Here is an 18,898-nt window from a genome sequence, read left to right on the forward strand (position 1 = left end):
ACTCATAAGTTAACATTAATGAGAAGGAAACACTAACTTTATATCGTTTGCTTGATGTCATGATTTATTACAAGTGTAAACATTAGCTACAGCAAATTTATCTTTTATCATATATATATATATATATACATACAGTATACAGTATATACACTCACCAAGCACTTTATAAGGTACGCCTGTATACCTACTTATTCATGCGATTACCTAATATGCTAATCGTGTGGCAGCAGTGCAGTGCATAAAATCATGCAGATACGGGTCAGGAGCTTCAGTTAGTGTTCACATCAACCATCAGAATGGGGAAAAAATGTGATCTCAGTGATTGTTGGTGCCAGATGGGCTGGTTTGAGAATTTCTGTAACTGGCTGACAGAAGTGGAACCCAACGTGGTCTTCTGCTGTTGTAGCTCATCTGTCTCAAGGTTCGACGTGCATTCTGAGATGCTATTCTACTTACTACAATTGTTCAGAGGGGTTTTCTGAGTTACCATAGCCTTTTTGTCAGCTCGAACCAGTCTGGCCATTCTCCGTTGATCTCTCTCATTAACAAGGTATTTCCGTTCGCAGAACTGTCACTCACTGGATTTTTGTTTTGTTTCTGGCACCATTCACTATACACTCTAGAGACTGTTATGTGTGAAAATCCCAGGAGATCAGCAGTTACAGAAATACTTAAACCAGCCTGTCTGACACCAACAATCATGCCAAGGTTGAAATCACTGAGATCACATTTTTTGAATAAGTAGATGTACTGTACAGGTGTACCTAATGAATAAAGTGGTCACTGAGTGTATACATATATATACAGTACATATATAAAGAAATGTATACTATGCTTAAATTAATAAATAATATAGGTCTCTTGAAACTAAGAGCAAAGAGTTTACTATAGACTAGAGCTGCCAATTGATTACAATTTTTAATCAAATTAATTACACAATGTGCCTATTAATTGAATCAATCACAATAAATTGCATACCAATATTGACTGAGAAAGGTCTAAAAATACTGGTAATTTAGAATAATTATAAACAAACATATTTACATTTACGTGTTGCCTGTACAGCTGTAGTTGTGCTGACTGCCCCCAACTGCCACAAATTTGCAAAAACATCAAGGTGGTACATCAAGCTTGAATTGCTCCGATGGTAGGAACATTCCATATTGCAGAATTTACAGATGGGTGGGGGGCATGATTGATTATGTACATTTTTCTAAGTAGTTTTTTTCTTCATATAATTAATTGCACTAAATGAACGGTTTAAATTGACAGTCCTAATAAATGTACACATATATGTGTGCACTCTACATACAACATACTAATGTATATTATAACAGAAAAAGGTTACTTCTCTCACCTTAGTAAAGAAAAAAAAAATATTTTGACACTGTGTGCTGAGGAGATGCTGGTGAATAAATTACATTAGATAATGACAGGGTCGCCCCAATCCCAGCTAGCAGGTCTGAAATGAGACAAATATGCTGCTCCCCAGCCATTAAAAATATGCCATAATTTAACAGGCACAGGGACCTTTCCTCACACCTGAGACCAAACCTTTGCTCCACCCCTTCCTCCCAGCATGCATTTGTGAAGCCTCATCAGCTGGTGGCCTGGTGAATATCACACACAGGAGTCATTAAACATTAATGGTTCGCTGGATAGCTCATTCAATTCCCTGGAACCCATTATAGAGGGGGAGATGGTTAGCTTTGTATGTTTTCAATCATTCCAGCCCTCATGACCTTTAACCCTTTGACCTCCCATTAGGCACATCTGCTCAAATGAGAATAGTTTCAATTAAATGTCTTCATTAGATATGAAACAATACTCGCTTTATCACCTATTCTTTCTCTTTCTTTCTCAGTGAAAGTGAACAGATCAGTAAAGTCTATACTTTTGAAAATGTGAGTATTTTAGCAAAAATCTGGGTTACAGTGAGGCACTTACAATTGAAGTGAATGTAGCCAAAATTGAATGTTAAAATACTCACATTTTCAAAAGTATAGACATAATACATAAAGGATATGCGTGTAAACATGATTTTAGTATGATAAAATCACTAACCTTTTCTGTGTAAAGTTATGGCTAATTTTACAACTTTGTTACCATGACGATGTAATGTCAGCAAACCCTAAAACCCTAAAACGACTGTAAAAATGACGATTTAAACAACTTTACAGCTCAAATAATACATGAGTTTTAACAGAAGAATAAATGTAAGTGCTTTAAAAAATAATAAGCTTCACATTTCTGTGTTTAAACCCTCCAAAAATGGTAAGTTCCATTGTAAGTGCCTCACTGTAACCCAGATTTTTGCTTTTTTTTTTTTTTTTTTAAGAAAAGAAGGGACGAGTCAAATTAAACTTTTGTGGTAATCAATATTATGTCACAAATGATGTTGATTGAGCTTAACTTGTATTGAACCTGGAATATTCCTTTAAGATTCATTTGTGTACCTTATCTGAATGTTAGATTAGCATTTTTTGTTTATTTTGTATGTTAAACGATGTTGGTACAGTATCGGTTCACCACTTGAAATCCAATTTAAAATCTGGGTCCTGAAGCTGTTATCGTGGATTATAACCTGCATTACAATTTATGAAAAGATATTGTGGATTACAGTGTGTATAATAAGATACAGTACAATGAATGCCTTTATAATGCATTATATATACAGACTTTATAGAAAGTATATATATATATATATATATATATATATATATATATATATATATATATATATATATATATATATATGTTTTTTGTTTTTTTTTTGGGCATGTAGACAGAATTTTCTGCTTATTTGAATGTACAGTAAGAGACAGCTGTTTGGTTTTGAATGCACATTAACAAATGTTAAAGTCTTTTTCATTCTTTAATAAGACAGACTGGAGAGATGTTTCAGTAGTTTTTCTTTATAATTATAGTGTGTGGAGATATCCACGGGCAATTCTTTGACCTAATGAAGTTATTTGAGGTTGGCGGGTCTCCTGCGACAACGAGGTACCTGTTCCTAGGAGACTATGTTGACCGAGGGTACTTCAGTATTGAGGTGAGTGTTCTTCTTCACCCTGCTTAGGCATTCTTTCTAGTGCACACTGCATCAGTTAGATACACTCCAACTGATTATACCTGAACTGACATTCAAAAGTGTGAATACATCAATAAATCTGATCTGATCTCAGTTCAAACTATCTTAGGTCAAATATCTTGCTTGGGTCTGTGAAATCATCTCTCACATGTTTTTTGTCTTTCTTTCTCTCAGTGTGTTCTATACCTCTGGTCACTGAAAATCCTCTACCCGAAGACACTGTTTCTACTGAGGGGAAACCATGAATGTAGACATCTGACTGAATATTTCACTTTCAAACAAGAATGTGAGTGCTTGAAAACCTCACCTTTCTCATCTCCTCTGATGGTCTTTTTCTAGAGCAGTCTCTTGTCAGACAGAGAAAGAGAGATGTCGAGAGATATAGAGAATATGATTAGCTGAAAATTAATTTGCCTGTTAATGTTGGGCCCAAGGAGACTGTGAGTGTGATTTCCCTGATGAAGGGGGTGAGGAGTAGTGGATGCCCTCCTTTTCCATATGATGAGTGACAGAACACACACACACACACACACACACACACACACACACACACACTTGCTCTCAAACACATACACTGTTGACATTACTTTTGTTATTGCTCATACTTTGCTCATACTACGCTGAAAAAGTGGTAACCTACAATTGTTATCATAAAGGAGCTATTTCTACCTTAGCTAACCCTTAAAATGAGTTTTGCTGGTGTAACCTTTTGTGTTCAGGTTGATTCAGTGATTAACGGGTGAAAGAAATCCCATAGATTTGACATTGAAGGAGAAGCCCCAGCCAAATCTATAGAATGGAATATCATAGATACTTAGGGGTGGGTAACCTTTTAACTCTTTTGACTTCAGCCTTTAAACAACTACCTAGAAACTGCATACACTCCAAAAATAACAATGTTCAATGAACTTCTTAAATCTAAGGAAAACTTTCCCATACAAATAAATCAAAAACGAATTTATTTAAATAAGTTTGCTAAATTCTTGTTGTACACACATTTATTTATTTATTTATTTATTTATTTATTTATTTTTCAAACATTTGTTGTTGTAAGAGTAACAAGCCATGAGCTTATAGCAATAAAGGACAAAATCTTGCAGAACAGTTTTAAATCAAGCATTCCAACCAGGCATTCAGGGTTCTTAAAGGGATAGTTCACCCAAAAATGAAAATTCTCTCATCATTTGTTCACTCACCCTCATGCCATCCCATATGTGTATGACTTTCTTTCTTCAGCCGAACACAAACAAAGATTTTTAGAAGAATACTTCAGCTCTGTAGGTTCATACAATGCAAGTGAATGGGATCAGAAGCGATATAGTAGGTGTGGTCAAGAATATTTAAGTCCTTTTCTCCACTTTCATTTTAACTTTTACATCTGAAAGTCACATGTGGTGCCTGTTTAGTTTCACTTTCACATCTCCCGTCGACGTTCTCGGGAGGGCGCATATGTAAATGCATTCAGCGGGAGACACTGATGTAAACACAGAGAGGGTGTCCAATGCTAAACCCATCCGTGTAGCGCATGGTCAAGTCAAGTCAAATTTATTTGTAAAGCGCTTTTCACAACAGGCGTTTCAAAGCAGCTGTACATGAAATTATGGTACAGTATAAATGAAAATGAATGAATATAATGCCAATATTAGTTATTAATGTTTAGAACTATTAGTGGTTAAAGTTAGTAAACTAAGTAAGTGTTGTGGGTCAATGGTTAAACAAAATGATTTTGTATGTACTATAAGTTTTAGTGTTAAAGTCCTTGAAGTAATCCCAAATTAACTGAGGAAATACACGTAGATGCATTGTCCTTTGTTTCTCACCAATGATGGCTTTTGTTAGTTGTTAATTCATTTTCTATGTAGTTCATTTTTTAAAGAGAGTGTTTTCCCTCCTTTAACCAAGTTGATATAGGTTTATTCTGTGAGGAGCCTCACAGTCCAGCTGGAATTTTATGGCAGGTAACTTTGGTGAACTCCATCCTGAACCCATGCTTCAGACAGAGGCTCATGAAGAATCCCATGTCTTTGAGTTTGCATCAGTTCATCCTCTGTGAAGTCTTAGTAGACTGAAGTGAAGTCTGGCTGGCACATGCTGCAGTTGGTCATCATCACTCAGCGACACAGTGGGAGTCAGACATCAGGCAGGATCAGAGATGGATCTGGCAGGTTCTGGTAACCTCAGGATATAATAATCTCCCTCCTTTTGTGGATTTTGATATTCTCTGTATTGTTAACAGTCTGGAGTTTTGCGATCTTATTGAGCATGATGGTTTATAGCATGATAGAAGGTCACCGCAGTACTTTGGGGCTAAACCATTCAAAGCTTTATAAGTGTTTAACAGAATTTTAAAATTAATACGAAACAGATAGCCAATGTAACGCTGATAAAATGGGGCTGATATGATCATATTTCTTGGTTCGAGTTAGCACTCTAGCTGCTGCATTTTGAACCAACTGAAGTTTATTTATTAAACCTGCAGAACATCCACCTAGTAATGCATTACAATAATCTAGTTTTGAGGTCATGAATGCATCAATTAGTTTTTCGGGATCAGAAACAGAGAGCATGTGTCATAACTTAGAAATATTTCTGAGGTGGAAGAATGCAGTTCTACAAATATTGGAAATGTGTTTTTCAAAGGTTAGATTGCTATCAAATATAACACCTAAATTTTTTGCTGTAGAAGTTGACATTTCAGTACATCCATCAAGAGTCAGATTATATTTTAGCGTCTTATTTTTTGAGGGTTTTTTTCCCCAATAATTAGTACCTCTGTTTTATTGGGATTTTCCAGCCATCCACTTTTTGATATTATTAATCAGTCAGTTAATTTGGAAAATTGTGAATTTTCATCACGTTTCAAAGAAATATAAAGTTGGGTATCGTCGGCATAACAGTGAAAACTAATTCCATGGTTCCTGATAATGTCTCCCAGAAAGAGCATATATATGTAGAAAAGCAGAGGCCCTAAAACTGATCCCTGTAACACTCCATACTTAACTTTAATTTGATCTGACAGTTCCTCATTTACACAGACAAAGTGGTAGCGTTCAGAGAGATAGGACCTAAACCAAACTAATGCCTGTCCACAAATGCCAAAATAATTTTCAAGCCTATCCAAGAGAGTGTCATGATCTATGTTGTCGAAGGCAGCACTAAGATCTAAGAGCATCAGATGATAAGAGCAAGTCATTTGTAACTCTGATAAGTGCAGTCTCTGTGCTATGATGGGGCCTAAATCCTGACTGAAATTCTTCTTATATACAATTTCTCTGTAAAAACGAGGGGAGGACACTACCTTATCTAGTATTTTCGACATAAATGGTAGATTTGAAATCAGTCTATAATTAGCCAATTCTCCTTGATCAAGCTGTGGTTTCTTGATAAGCAGTTTGATAATTGCCAGTTTAAAGTTTCTTGGGACATGTCCTATGGATAATGAGGAGTTAATAATATTAAGAAGAGGTTCTGAGATTACAGGAAACACCTCTTTTAGAAGTTTAGTCAGTATTGGATCTAACAAACATGTTGCTGATTTTGATGTTTTAATCATTTTTGTTAGCTCTTCCAGACCAATAATAGCAAAGGATTGAAGTTTCTTGTAGGGAATAATTTTAGTTTTCTGGTGTGCTGTTTGGCGTAATTCCAATTTTGTTTCTGATGATTTCAATTTTTTCAGTAAAGAAATTCTTAAAGTCATTACTATTATGCTGCGATGAAATATCTGGATCAATCAAAGTTTTATTCCTAACAAGTTTAGCCACAGTATAAATAAACTTCTAGGATTGTTGTGGTTATTTTCTATGAGTTTGTTCATATATGCAGACCTGGCAGTTTTTAGAGCCTGTCTGTAGTTAGAGACACTATCTTCCATGCACCTCAAAATACCTCTAATTTTGTATTCTTTCGCTTCTGTTCCATTTTCTGCTCTCTTGAGAGCATGAATGTGATCATTATACCATGGTGCAGTATTTTTCTCTTTAAATTTCTTATTCGAAGAGGGGTGACACTATCTAGAGTGCTAGAGAAGACTGTATCCATATTTCCTGTGACAACATCAAGTTCTTCTAAACTTTTTAGCATACTGAGTATTTGAGACAAATCTGGAAGATTATTAGTGAAGCTATCTTTAGTAGTTGAAAGAATAGTTCTACCTGAATGATAACATTGCATAGATTGAATGACCTTTGCTAAGCGCAGCATACAAGATACTAGGTAATGATCTGAGGTATAATCGCCTTGCGGCAAAATTTCTATATTATCAACATCAATTCCATTTAACGAAATTAGATGTAGCATATGATTTTGGAGATGGGTTGGACCTGTCACATTTTGTCTAACCCCAACAGAGTTGAGAATATTGATAAATGCTAATCCCAGTGTATCATTTTCGTTATCTATGTGGATGTTGGAGTCACCGATGATTAAAGCTCTATCCACAGCAACTACTAGATCTGACACAAAATCAGCGAATTCAGAATATGGCCCTGGTGGTCTATATACTGTTGCAAGAACAAAACAAGACAGAGATTTTTTATTTATATCTGACAATGTCACATTAAGCATTATCAGTCTAAAAGAATAATAACTTATATCCAGACATTTGAGTAACACTAGAAATATCACTGTAAATTGTAGCAACACCTCCTCCTCGACCTTTCAGATGAGGCTCATGTTTATAACAATAACCAGAGGGAGTAGACTCATTTAAACTAATATATTCGTCTGTTTTAATCCAGGTTTCAGTCAAACAGAGCGAATCCAAACTATGTTCGGTAATAATTTAATTTACAATTAGTGATTTTGATGAAAGCAATCTAATGTTTAGTTGCCCTACCTTAATATGCTGTTTATCTTTAGTTTTTTTTTTTTTTTTTCAAGTTTGACATCAATAAAATTTTTTCTAAATGACTTAATGTGGGTTTTGTGTTTGGGAGTTCGGAAAACAGACATAGTCTCTATATGATATATAGGTGATACAGTCTCTATGTGTTGCAGTTTATGTGACCTGTGTGATATTTCAAGGCAGCTAGCAGACGTTTGAATAAGACAGTTTGCTTCCTGACCTGGGCCCAAAGTAGTCAAATACTATCACTATTAAGACTATAAGTCAAATTACCAGAGAGGACAGCGGCCCCTTCCCTGGAGGGATGGAGTCCGTATCTCTTTAGGAGGTCAGGTCTACCCCAAAAACTCTTCCAATTGTCTATAAATCCTATGCTATTCTCTGGACACCACTCAGACATCCAGCCATTCAGTGACACTAATCATAAACCTCATCACTATGACGAGTAGGGAGGGGGCTAGAGCATATTACAGTGTTTGACATAGTTTTTGCAAGTTCATACACCGCTTTAACATTATCTTTAGTGATCTCTGACTGGCAAAGCCAGACATCGTTAGTGCCGACATGAATAACAATCTTAGAAAATCTACGTTTAGCATTAGCCAGCACTTGTAAATTGTCATGCTCTGGCACCCAAAATGCATTTAAAAATGGTGGCTGGAGTCTCTATTTCCACGTTCCTTACAATAGAGTCACCAATAACAAGGGCGCTTTCAACATGATTCTCAGTGGATGCATCACTGAGTGGGGAGAATCATTTGGAAATACTAATATGAATGGGAGAGTGGTGTCACTTTGCCCTACAAGTATGCTGACGAGATGTCTCCCAATCACCCTGCTGTGGGGGCTCTACAGCCGGAACCAAAGTGTGTGTGTTGCTCGCTTTTTACCTGCATCCGAAACAGTATCTACCGGCTTCTCTTTCTCACTGACCTCCACTAGCATTCGGATGCATGTCTCTAACTCATTTATCTTCTCCGTCAGCTTGACTAATTCCTTACAATTATCACATGTGAATCCCTCAGTGCTGATGGAAAAAGCTATAGTAAACATGTGACATGTGGTTTGAGATCGTTGTAAAGATCCGTGTAAATAATGCGTGCAGTAGCATGCAGTTTAAGTGCGATAAAAGTAGAAAGGCGGGTGTGCGTGGTAAAATGCATGTAGTTGTATCACGTTATAAGTATAAAAACGGAAAAAACAATGCGCTCGGAAAAATGGGAGAGATTACAGATTAAACGCTGAAAATAAAAAGATAAGCAATGCTAAGCAGGCTAGCAGGCTACAAACACAAGCGCTAGCATCAACAGGAACAGGAAACAGGAATCATCGAGTGATAACGTTCCGCACCCCCCTTCTCCTCATAACAAGTTATTGCCAACTAAACTTATTTCAGTTTACGCAAATGGATTAAGTGAACTGCAATTTTACAAATAGTAATCAAGTTGTTTATTTTAAGTGACTAAATTCAACAAGGAGCAAAAATGTATTTTTTGAGTGTATAGCAACATGCTAAAACCTCCCAGAATGCCTTTGCAACAGCAAAGCAACGCCCTGACAACCACCCACAACATCCTTGCTTTGTGGTGGCGAGTTTGGGACAGACAAACACCACTCCTATTTTATTCTAAAAATATAAAAAAATATAAATCTGATTCATTATTGCAGCAACTGTTGATTCCTGTTGCAGCAACAGTTTTTCTAGTTCTTAAAGTTCTGTAGTTCTTAAAAGGCTGTTGCTGGTAGTGGTGACTGTTATTATTAAAATAATCACTAACTGGAAGGTTTACCCACCTTTTCTTTTATCATTACACTACTGGTTCTAAGTGTATTGTGACACTTCAGACAGCATTACACTGAGTGAAATTTATGGTAAAAATAATTTATTATTTTTATTTTCGATTCTTTGCACATTAAATATGTTCTGCTCTGTAAAATCTTATCATCCATAATTGCTGTAATATATGAAATAAAAGGTGTGTCATTAATGATCCTTGATGCACTGCACAAACATGTTATATAAACCTGCTGTGTGGTCCATTAATACTAATACAAATCAAATGATATGCGCTTGCTTGTCATTTGAGACTAACCTTCACACAGTTTATCAGTGTGTGGTTCAATGTTTTTTGCGACATATACAAGCAATAAAATGTGCACTTAACATTTCTATAAGCACAAACATGTATACAGATGAGACAGAAACAGTCGTAGTAGTTTATATAATTTTATTATTAGTTTTAAAAACAACACTTGCTAAATCACAACTACTGTACTACATCACAGTGGCTAAATAAGCAGCCTTAAGTATCAGACAATAACGAACTAGATCAAATTAGGTGAGTATTAGGCAAGGAGTACAAACCAGCGGTTAAAACAATTTTATATATACAGTATAAAACCATTTTATATCCACTAACAGCATTTGCAAAAATTATGTTTTACTCTCTGATTTTAATCGATAACCTACACTGTAATGTTTTCCTATATATACTGTATATTGCATTCTATATACAGTATATATACACTGTATATTGCCTTTTAAAGCTGTTTTTTATTGTCTAATGCTTTACACATCTGCCACAATAATGTAATGTATTTTAATTATCTGAATTATGTCTGTAAATATTGATGGATGTGATTTAGAGATTCTCTCATTTGACAGTGTGCTTTTTGCATTCATTTTTGCACACACACACACACACACACACACACACACACGTTTTTATATCATTGTGGGGACTCTCAATAGACTTCCATGCATTTTATGGATTTTATACAGATCTAACAATAATTTCTATCCCCTAAAACTAACCCTCACAGAAACCTTTTTGCATTTTTACATTTTCAAAAAAACATCGTTTAGTATCTTTAATAAGTCATTTCCCTCGTGGGGACCACTGGCTGGCCTCACAAGGTAAGTGATCTCAGGTTTTACTATCCTGGTGGGGACTGAATACATCACTATCAGTGTATTGTTGCATATTGATATTTATAAAGGACAAAAAGAAAGTATGAAAAAATTAGCACACTGTTTCTACCAGTTTGACTTGAATACAATGTTGATATGAGGAATACTGAAGAGGTTCCATGAAGTTTTATATGTATGCACTTTTACAGTTATTTTCTCTTAAATTCTCACATAACCATCAGAGTTTAAACACTTGATTCATCGCAGTGGTTGATAGACAGGTGGTCCTTTGCCGTTTCCTGGGATGCATCAGGATGGATTAACATTTATCTGTGAATATGATTTCAGTGATCTTATCACAAAATGTTTTGGACACTGTTTGCACATTGTGATCAGATCACCTGAAATGAATCTTAATACCAGCTGTAAACAGGGTCTCTCTCTCTCTTTGTTTATCTCATTCTGTCTCTCAAATCAAAGGCCTGTTCACACTGCACACAAATCCCGTTTGGGTCTTCAAATCTGATCTTTAGGACTTTTTTCATATAGTGTAGTCTTTACAGCACATACTAGGCTATACTGTGTCCGAATCCATTCACTAGTGATCAACAGTAATCAAAGTAATTAGTTACTGTAATTATTAATTTTTCAGTCAAAAAGTTGTGAAACACATTTTAAATTCTTATAATCAGCACTTTTAAGTACATTGGTTGGGTACACATTTTTCTGAGAAAATATTATTTATTTATAAAAAATTAAAATATGAATCCATATGAATTTTTGCATTTCTATAACAGCTGAAGGGTGTTACAATGAGCAAGGAGGAAATATAGACATTATTTTGAATTTGATGAGTAAACAATCAACCTTGTCTGTGAAAAGTGTTTTAGAAAGTAACTTAAGTAATTAGTAGTGTGATTACTTTAACAACAAAGTAATCAGTAAAGCAATCTTTTTAGAATTTAGAATTAGTAATTAGTCATTTGTTGTGGATTACTTTAATTAACTAACCCAACACTGTTCACTTGTTCACCTTTATAGTGACTCTCACATTAATTATATGAGAAAAGAGAAAATGAAAATGTATGTATTGGAAATATTGCACACTTTGTATTTCATCACATACATGTTAAAAAAAATAAAAAATACTTGAAATCTGAACTGACCGTTCAGACTGAGACACTTTACAAATATGAGATTTTAATTGATTTTAATCAATATTTTACATTTTGATGTGGTTTGAATCTGGTTTATAAATATCAAATTTCATGCGTTTTCTTTGCTGTTCAGACTATACTAAAAACTAAATAGATTTGAGTCAGATACATAAAAATAAAAATTGTGCCTGTCTAAACAAAGCCAAATACTTCAAGCATGTGTGTGATATCTGTCTCTGTCTTTTTCAGGTAAAATCAAATACTCGGAGCAGGTGTACGATGCGTGCATGGATGCATTTGACTGTCTGCCTCTGGCAGCTCTGATGAACCAGCAGTTTTTGTGCGTTCATGGTGGCCTGTCTCCAGAGATCCACACGTTAGATGACATCAAGCGGGTGAGGGGGACAAACTGGACTACAGAAAACATCCTATGGGACTTTTAACACTTGAAATTTCTGTCATTTTTAAACAACCTGGCCTTAGAGAATCACGTTACTGTAACTATATTACATGGCTCGTTGGATGTATCTCGGCAGTTATCTGGTCATAAATTGAACACTAGAGGTCTCAAGAAGTGTTTTGCAAAGCGTCAAATAACTTCTAGCTTGACACAGCATCCTTAAAACACATTGCTTATGACTAGAGATGCTAAAAACTAGACACAACACAACCAAAGTGAGATGCTCCAAAAGCTTCTGTCTGGCACATGAGTACATAAACCAACAATTAAAAATACGACAGATGGAAGTAGGACAATAATAGGGCTATGTTCAATGATAAGAAAATAAAAGAAACTATTTTCCCTTTTAAAGCCACTTTTTGTATTGTCTGTATATGATTGGTAGTCGGTTGCAAAACAGTTCTGCATTGTTAATCACTGTATAGATTTGACACTAACCAGCTTTGATGCTTTCAAAATTCCAAGTGTGAAACATTGCTTAATGCAGGGTTAAAAGTGCCTTTAACACAGGGTTAAAAATACATTAAGCGTGAAAAGCCCTTATCTGTGTTTCTAAGTCTTCATAAGATTCAGCGCCTGTAAAGGTTATTGTAGCATGTCTGAAGTCCAAGGCATTAAGTCTTTAGGGAAATTAATATAATCAGTTTTTATAAAAGAATGTTCAGAAGCAAATCCATTTCCATAACAAGGTCCAGTTCAGGTTCCTGCATGAAGTCCTTGCTGAGCAGTCCAGATCTGTTTTAAATGTTCTAGACTGAGCTCTAACAACAGACATTTCACTGATCCTATGTAAATCTCCCCTTATGCTTTTGCTTCATTTCCTACAACAATGGGCTGTGCACAAACACAACACACTCTTTTTAATAATTTTTTCCTCTCTCGCTCTCTCTCTCTCTCTGTCTCTCTCTCTCTGTTTCAAAAACTATACATTTAAATTTAAATTTTAAAAGCAGTGTAAAATAAGTCAAATAAAAGTAAAATAATGACTGGAATAAAAAAAAAGTAATTATGAAATGGAATAAAAAAAACTAATTTAAAATATTAACAAATAATATTACCAAAATAAAAAAATAGAATACACAAATAGAATAGAAAATATAAACAAATAGAATAATATAAGATCAAATAAAATAACATGTAATATCAGAAATTAACAGTGAGGTCATCTTTATGCTAGGGTACTCCTAAATATTGAAGAAGAAACAAAATCACTTCTAGCAAATATATGCATTTAAATTGACAGTCTCATTTGGGAAGACAGACTATAAAAATTGTCCAGATTTTTGTCCAATCAAATGCTCTCTAGCATGACAATATCCCTCCCCCTAGTAACACCTGCTACTGACTAGCCAGAAAAAAATCAGGATTCATGGCTGTAACGTTAACTAAAGCCTATTGATCTGTTAATGTGATGTCACTGTATGATCGTGCCACCATATTTCTGACCAAAACCCAATATACCGTCATGCAGCTGCGCAGAGGGATTTAAACGTATACAGAAACATTATTTAAAAACAAAAAGTTATTCTTATCTTTTAGCCAAATTCATGCAATGATAAAGTAGGGGGAGAGCAGGCATCATTTTAACTTTTGTTGGGTTTTTCTCATTTATTCAGAAAATGTTTAGCCTTAAAGGTGCAGTATGTAAGATTCAGAAACCCTTGTTATTAATGACACCTGTGGCCGTTAAGTGAACTGTAGCCAGCTGCCTGTTGCTCGTGATCGCACACACACTCCATAGGGACTCGAGCATCTACCAAAACAATGACGTAACATACAAAGAGGCTGAACGTGATTCACTGGCATCATGCTAACAGATGTTTTAAAATTTAAAATGAAAATTACACAGTTATGATTGTTTTACTACAAACTTTGAGACTGTATATTATATTTGACTCTCCAGTGCTGGAACAGGGCTAAAACAAAGTGTGGATATGATGCGAGACTGTAGTTTGAAGTAATCACTTTTCTTTGCATGATACATTGACTGCATTTATACGATAGCCTATGTCAGTGTTAGCTAGCTAGCCAGCTTTATCAATAGCTGTTAGCTAAATTTGGTGGATGATGACAGTAGCTGTTTATAAAATAGACTGTACATTATAAATATGTTGACACAATTCAGTATCGATGTGATTCCATCACAACTGTCATTCAAAGCGCTATTGTTTTATATTAATAGAATGTAAATATTTTCTGTATAACCAAGTTACGTTACACTAATGAATGGGTCTTTTTGCATTATCTTGAACATTGTCTAGCATTCATTTCATGTGTTATTGTAGTTTACCTTGCTGAATAAATACAGATTAACATTGACATTAATCTGACTTTTATAAAGAGAAGATCGTTGAAATTATTTGAAAGTTACGAAGCAAGATAGCTTGCAATTTGTCAGTGTTAGCAGGCAAGATCAAGTTAGCTAAAATTACACAGATCAATCCTTATGGCACTATATTTCACATGCTTTGCAGATATGTAAGCTTACCTGTCCAATAAGAAGAATGCTAATTCAGGGTCGGTTTTGATCCCCAAAACCGAACGAAGGTCCCTCCAGGAATCAAATGCCCTGCCGATGTTCACTCTAGTTTTCACTCGACCACGATCACGTTCCCGCTTAGCCAGACAGGATTCAGTAGATAAATGTTTTTTGTTTTTTTTTGCTTACTCAGAGTTTGTGTAGGAGTCGGTGTTGTGCTGGGAGCCGGACATTTACTAGATTCCATCTCTAAGATAACATTACCTAGTGTTGCAGACTGTCTGCTGACACTGTTAAATAGCGGAAGCACTGAGGCAAGGCTCTCGGAAGTGCGCAAAACATCACATCCTTTGAATTTTCCCGGCAAAAGCGACCCGCTCCCTTCGCGTGAAAATCAGTCTACAGGCTTTAATAGGCAACCCAGGAAGTCCGGGAAGGGCTCATTTTTTAAGTTGCGTTACAATCCGTTCACACATTGGCAACATTTTTTTTTTACCTCAAACATCTTTGCCATGTCAGTTGTCATTACCTGAGCCAATCAAGTTTATAGTTTAATGAAGTCGGAAACAATTAAACTTGAAATGCATGAAGGACAATGTTAAATTCACAACACCCAGATCTATATGTATGTGATAATTGTAACACTACACTACACTATAGTGTAGCACTATAATTTCAATAAACGTACATTATACCTATATTTAAAGTGTATATATTAATGTTAGTCAGTACACAACACATCATGAGATTATGAAGCATATGCTTTATTCACGCCACCTGACTAAAATTTAAACATATATTAGTTATGTGTACACAGTAAGTGAATATGGAAGATACTGTATATTTTTCAATGAACTTATACAGTAACTAAATAATCTTTTAAATATCTATGACCCAATGACAGTTTTTAAATGCGTGATAACATAACAAAGAAACATCGTTTAGCAGTATTGTGACCAAATCAGACCAGAAAACAACAAGAACTTGTGTCTCTTCTGAATGAGAGACTCACCTACATACAGAGATGAGAGATGAAATACATGTAGATGTCCACGAAAGTCAAATTTGGCAATATTTGTGCTGACTTGTATGACCTGTATGCATTTTTCCTGAGACTGGGCCTGGATCAAAATCAATTATTGAAGTTTTTCTTGATATCGTTTCTCGGGTGTTTTGCCATTCACCGCCAGTGCTTTCCCATGTGGATGGTCACAAAAATAGCGACTGCGAGGAAAAAGGCCCGTGACCGAAACAGATCAGTTGGCTATTTAAAAAAATAAATAAAATGGAGACGGACCTTTCAATATTTCCCACACAAACTTCCAGTTTCAATAACAAATACATCAACACAGGCAAGAAAACTGCACTTGTAAAGTGAATTCAAGGGAACCTTAACAAAAAGGAATATATTATGAACATAACATGAATTAAACAAGTTAGATTTACATATTAAAAGTGACTTATAGTGCTTTCTGGATGTACATTTTATTTTACCCATGACCTTTGCACTATTAAAAGGGATAAAAATAAATAAGTTAAAGTAAATAAATAAATTAGGCAAAAAAATGCAAATAATAGTGATAATGAAGATGCATTTTCTTTGTCTCTCTCTCTCTCACTTTCAGTTGGACAGGTTTAAGGAGCCCCCGGCGTTCGGCCCTATGTGTGACCTGTTGTGGTCTGACCCTCTAGAAGACTTCGGCAATGAAAAGAGCCAAGATTACTTCAGCCACAACTCTGTCCGTGGATGCTCTTACTTCTACAGGTAAACCACAACAATTCACATGTGATTTTAATAGAGAACGCTTTAAGAATTGATAGGAGAGAAGCGCTGCAGATTTATAAAAAAGATAACACAAGAAAGGTGAGGCAGAACCTGTAGGATTGAAAATGAACAAATGAAATCTCTTCAGCCTTCTGAAAAAATCCACCTGGTCTCGTAGAATCACGTTAATATACATTAATTTCTGACAAATGGTTTTTACATGGCTCATTGCACGTATCGCGACATGAAATGACCACTAGAGGCGCTACAACAACAATGACTTTTATTCACTTTCACACAAATTATGAGTAAAACAGCAAATTATCAGTTCATAAACTGATGTCATTTTCATGAGATCAGGCTAGAAAATAACAACAGCTATGCCATCCACATTAGCTATGTTTCCATCCAAGTTGCAAATTTAATTTATGTGAAAAACCATAATATCGCACAAGCAATGTGCGAATAAAGCTGCGTTTCCATCCCATGTGTTCAAAAGAACAAAATTGTCACTTCTGGAGAAATTGTAGACACTGTGACTCTTTTATTAATAAAATACTCACAGTTTAGAACATGCAGATAAAACACTGTAAAGAACTCATGTCTTGGAGGGACACCGCGTCACACAGTTTGGGGAGCACTATGTGTGTGCGTTCCTCCTTCCTTATGACTTTACCATGCGGGTCTATAAGATATTTTTCAAAAGTGTCAATAAACCTACTCTTCGGCATAGTTCAAGTTTATATTCGACTTATTTGCTCTGCAAACTCTTTGCAGGCTTTTGATTTTCAGGACACTGTTATTTCAGGATGACCAGAGCAAGATTTCAGATGCGGAGATTGGTCTGCTTGTTAGTCCATTATGAATTAGTTATTCGTCTCATCAGACTTTTTTGATGCGCATCTTGTATTCTTTATAAATTCTGTAGGAGTTTATTCGGTAAATTTGCCTCCATTATAGTTTATGCGCATTTTTTATTTTTGAAGATTTTATTTGCATCTTAGTATTTCCATCCAGCAATTTTTATGCAATATCCCAAAATGCGCATAAAAATACGTGGATGTAAGCCCAGCTATTGATTTTCTAGCTCTATACTCTTACTGTATGTCAACAATTGTCTCAATTGTTTCTATATTTATTTCCCCTTAAGAAATTTAGGAGAAACAAATAAGACAAAGCTGATACTTAAATATAACATCTCCTGAGCTATAAAAGAGCAACCTATGAAAAATAAAATGATCCTCTGGGAATGGTTGTACAGTAAAGTAAGGTGTAGATGAAAGTCTAGTACGTCAAGGACGGAGAGAGTGAATTTAAATGGAATTGTAAAGCAGTCAAACAGTGACCAGCTCCATCACAACACAGAATCCCCACAATCCCACAGGAGTCTGCGCTCTGCCGTTACCATGACAACTGGCTACTACTGCCAGATCCGCTGAGATATCAAGATATAGAGATAGAGAGTGGAGAGAGAAATGGTAGAGCAAGAAAAGAAAAAAAGGAGAGAGAATAGAGAATATATTGAGAAAATTAGAGTGATCATGGAGGAAGAGTTTTTTTTTAAAGGGTGAAAGAAAAGAAGCTAATGTGTGTTTAAACTAGTGCAAACACTGAGCAGGCTGTGAATGAGAGCCTGAGGTGTGAACATTACCCACAATCCTCTCTGCTTTAACATCTTATGAAACCTACTGAAATCAATGAAACCAAACACAATGGATGAAGCCGCTGGTCAGGATGTGTGTGTGTGTGTGTGTGTGTGTGTGTGTGTGTACATTTTACAGCTGTCATAGGCCTGTTATTTATAGAAAATAATGGCTTGCTATTTGTCAGCCAACTTTGGTCATTTTTTTTTCCACCTGCTTTAGTTAACAACTACCTCCCCCTTGTTTTACTGCCTAGTCATTCAAACAATACTTCACGAGTTCATTGGTTTATATAGTCCTGGAGCTCATTAAGGTATATGTACTGTATTTGGCATGCTGTCCATAGTGGAGGGGCTCGAGCACAGAACTGGGCTTGATTTCTGAAATCCCTTCCGGACTATCTGATTAACGCAAGAAATAGAAAGACAGTTTTGAAATAAATGGTATAGGCATTATGAAATATACAGCTGGAGATGGGGAGGTGGAGGGATGCTGAAAGAATCAGTGTGAGGGAAGCAGCCACTTACAGTATATATCTTTCGAATA

At 35.5% G+C, this 18,898-nt stretch overlaps 1 protein-coding gene across 4 annotated transcripts in view; it reads left to right on the top strand.

Annotated features, from left to right (window-relative positions):
- The window catches only part of LOC127418032 (protein phosphatase 3 catalytic subunit alpha-like), an 89,190-nt gene that overhangs the window by 46,131 nt on the left and 24,161 nt on the right, over positions 1-18,898 (top strand). For all 4 annotated transcript variants that reach the window (XM_051658355.1, XM_051658357.1, XM_051658356.1 and 1 more), the window contains exons 3-6: positions 2,928-3,052; positions 3,266-3,377; positions 12,255-12,400; positions 16,570-16,709. In XM_051658355.1, the coding sequence (XP_051514315.1) occupies positions 2,928-3,052; positions 3,266-3,377; positions 12,255-12,400; positions 16,570-16,709 (523 nt within the window). The remainder of the gene's footprint in view (positions 1-2,927; positions 3,053-3,265; positions 3,378-12,254; positions 12,401-16,569; positions 16,710-18,898) is intronic.

This window comes from Myxocyprinus asiaticus, chromosome 27, assembly GCF_019703515.2.
Source record: "Myxocyprinus asiaticus isolate MX2 ecotype Aquarium Trade chromosome 27, UBuf_Myxa_2, whole genome shotgun sequence".
NCBI lineage: Eukaryota > Metazoa > Chordata > Actinopteri > Cypriniformes > Catostomidae > Myxocyprinus > Myxocyprinus asiaticus.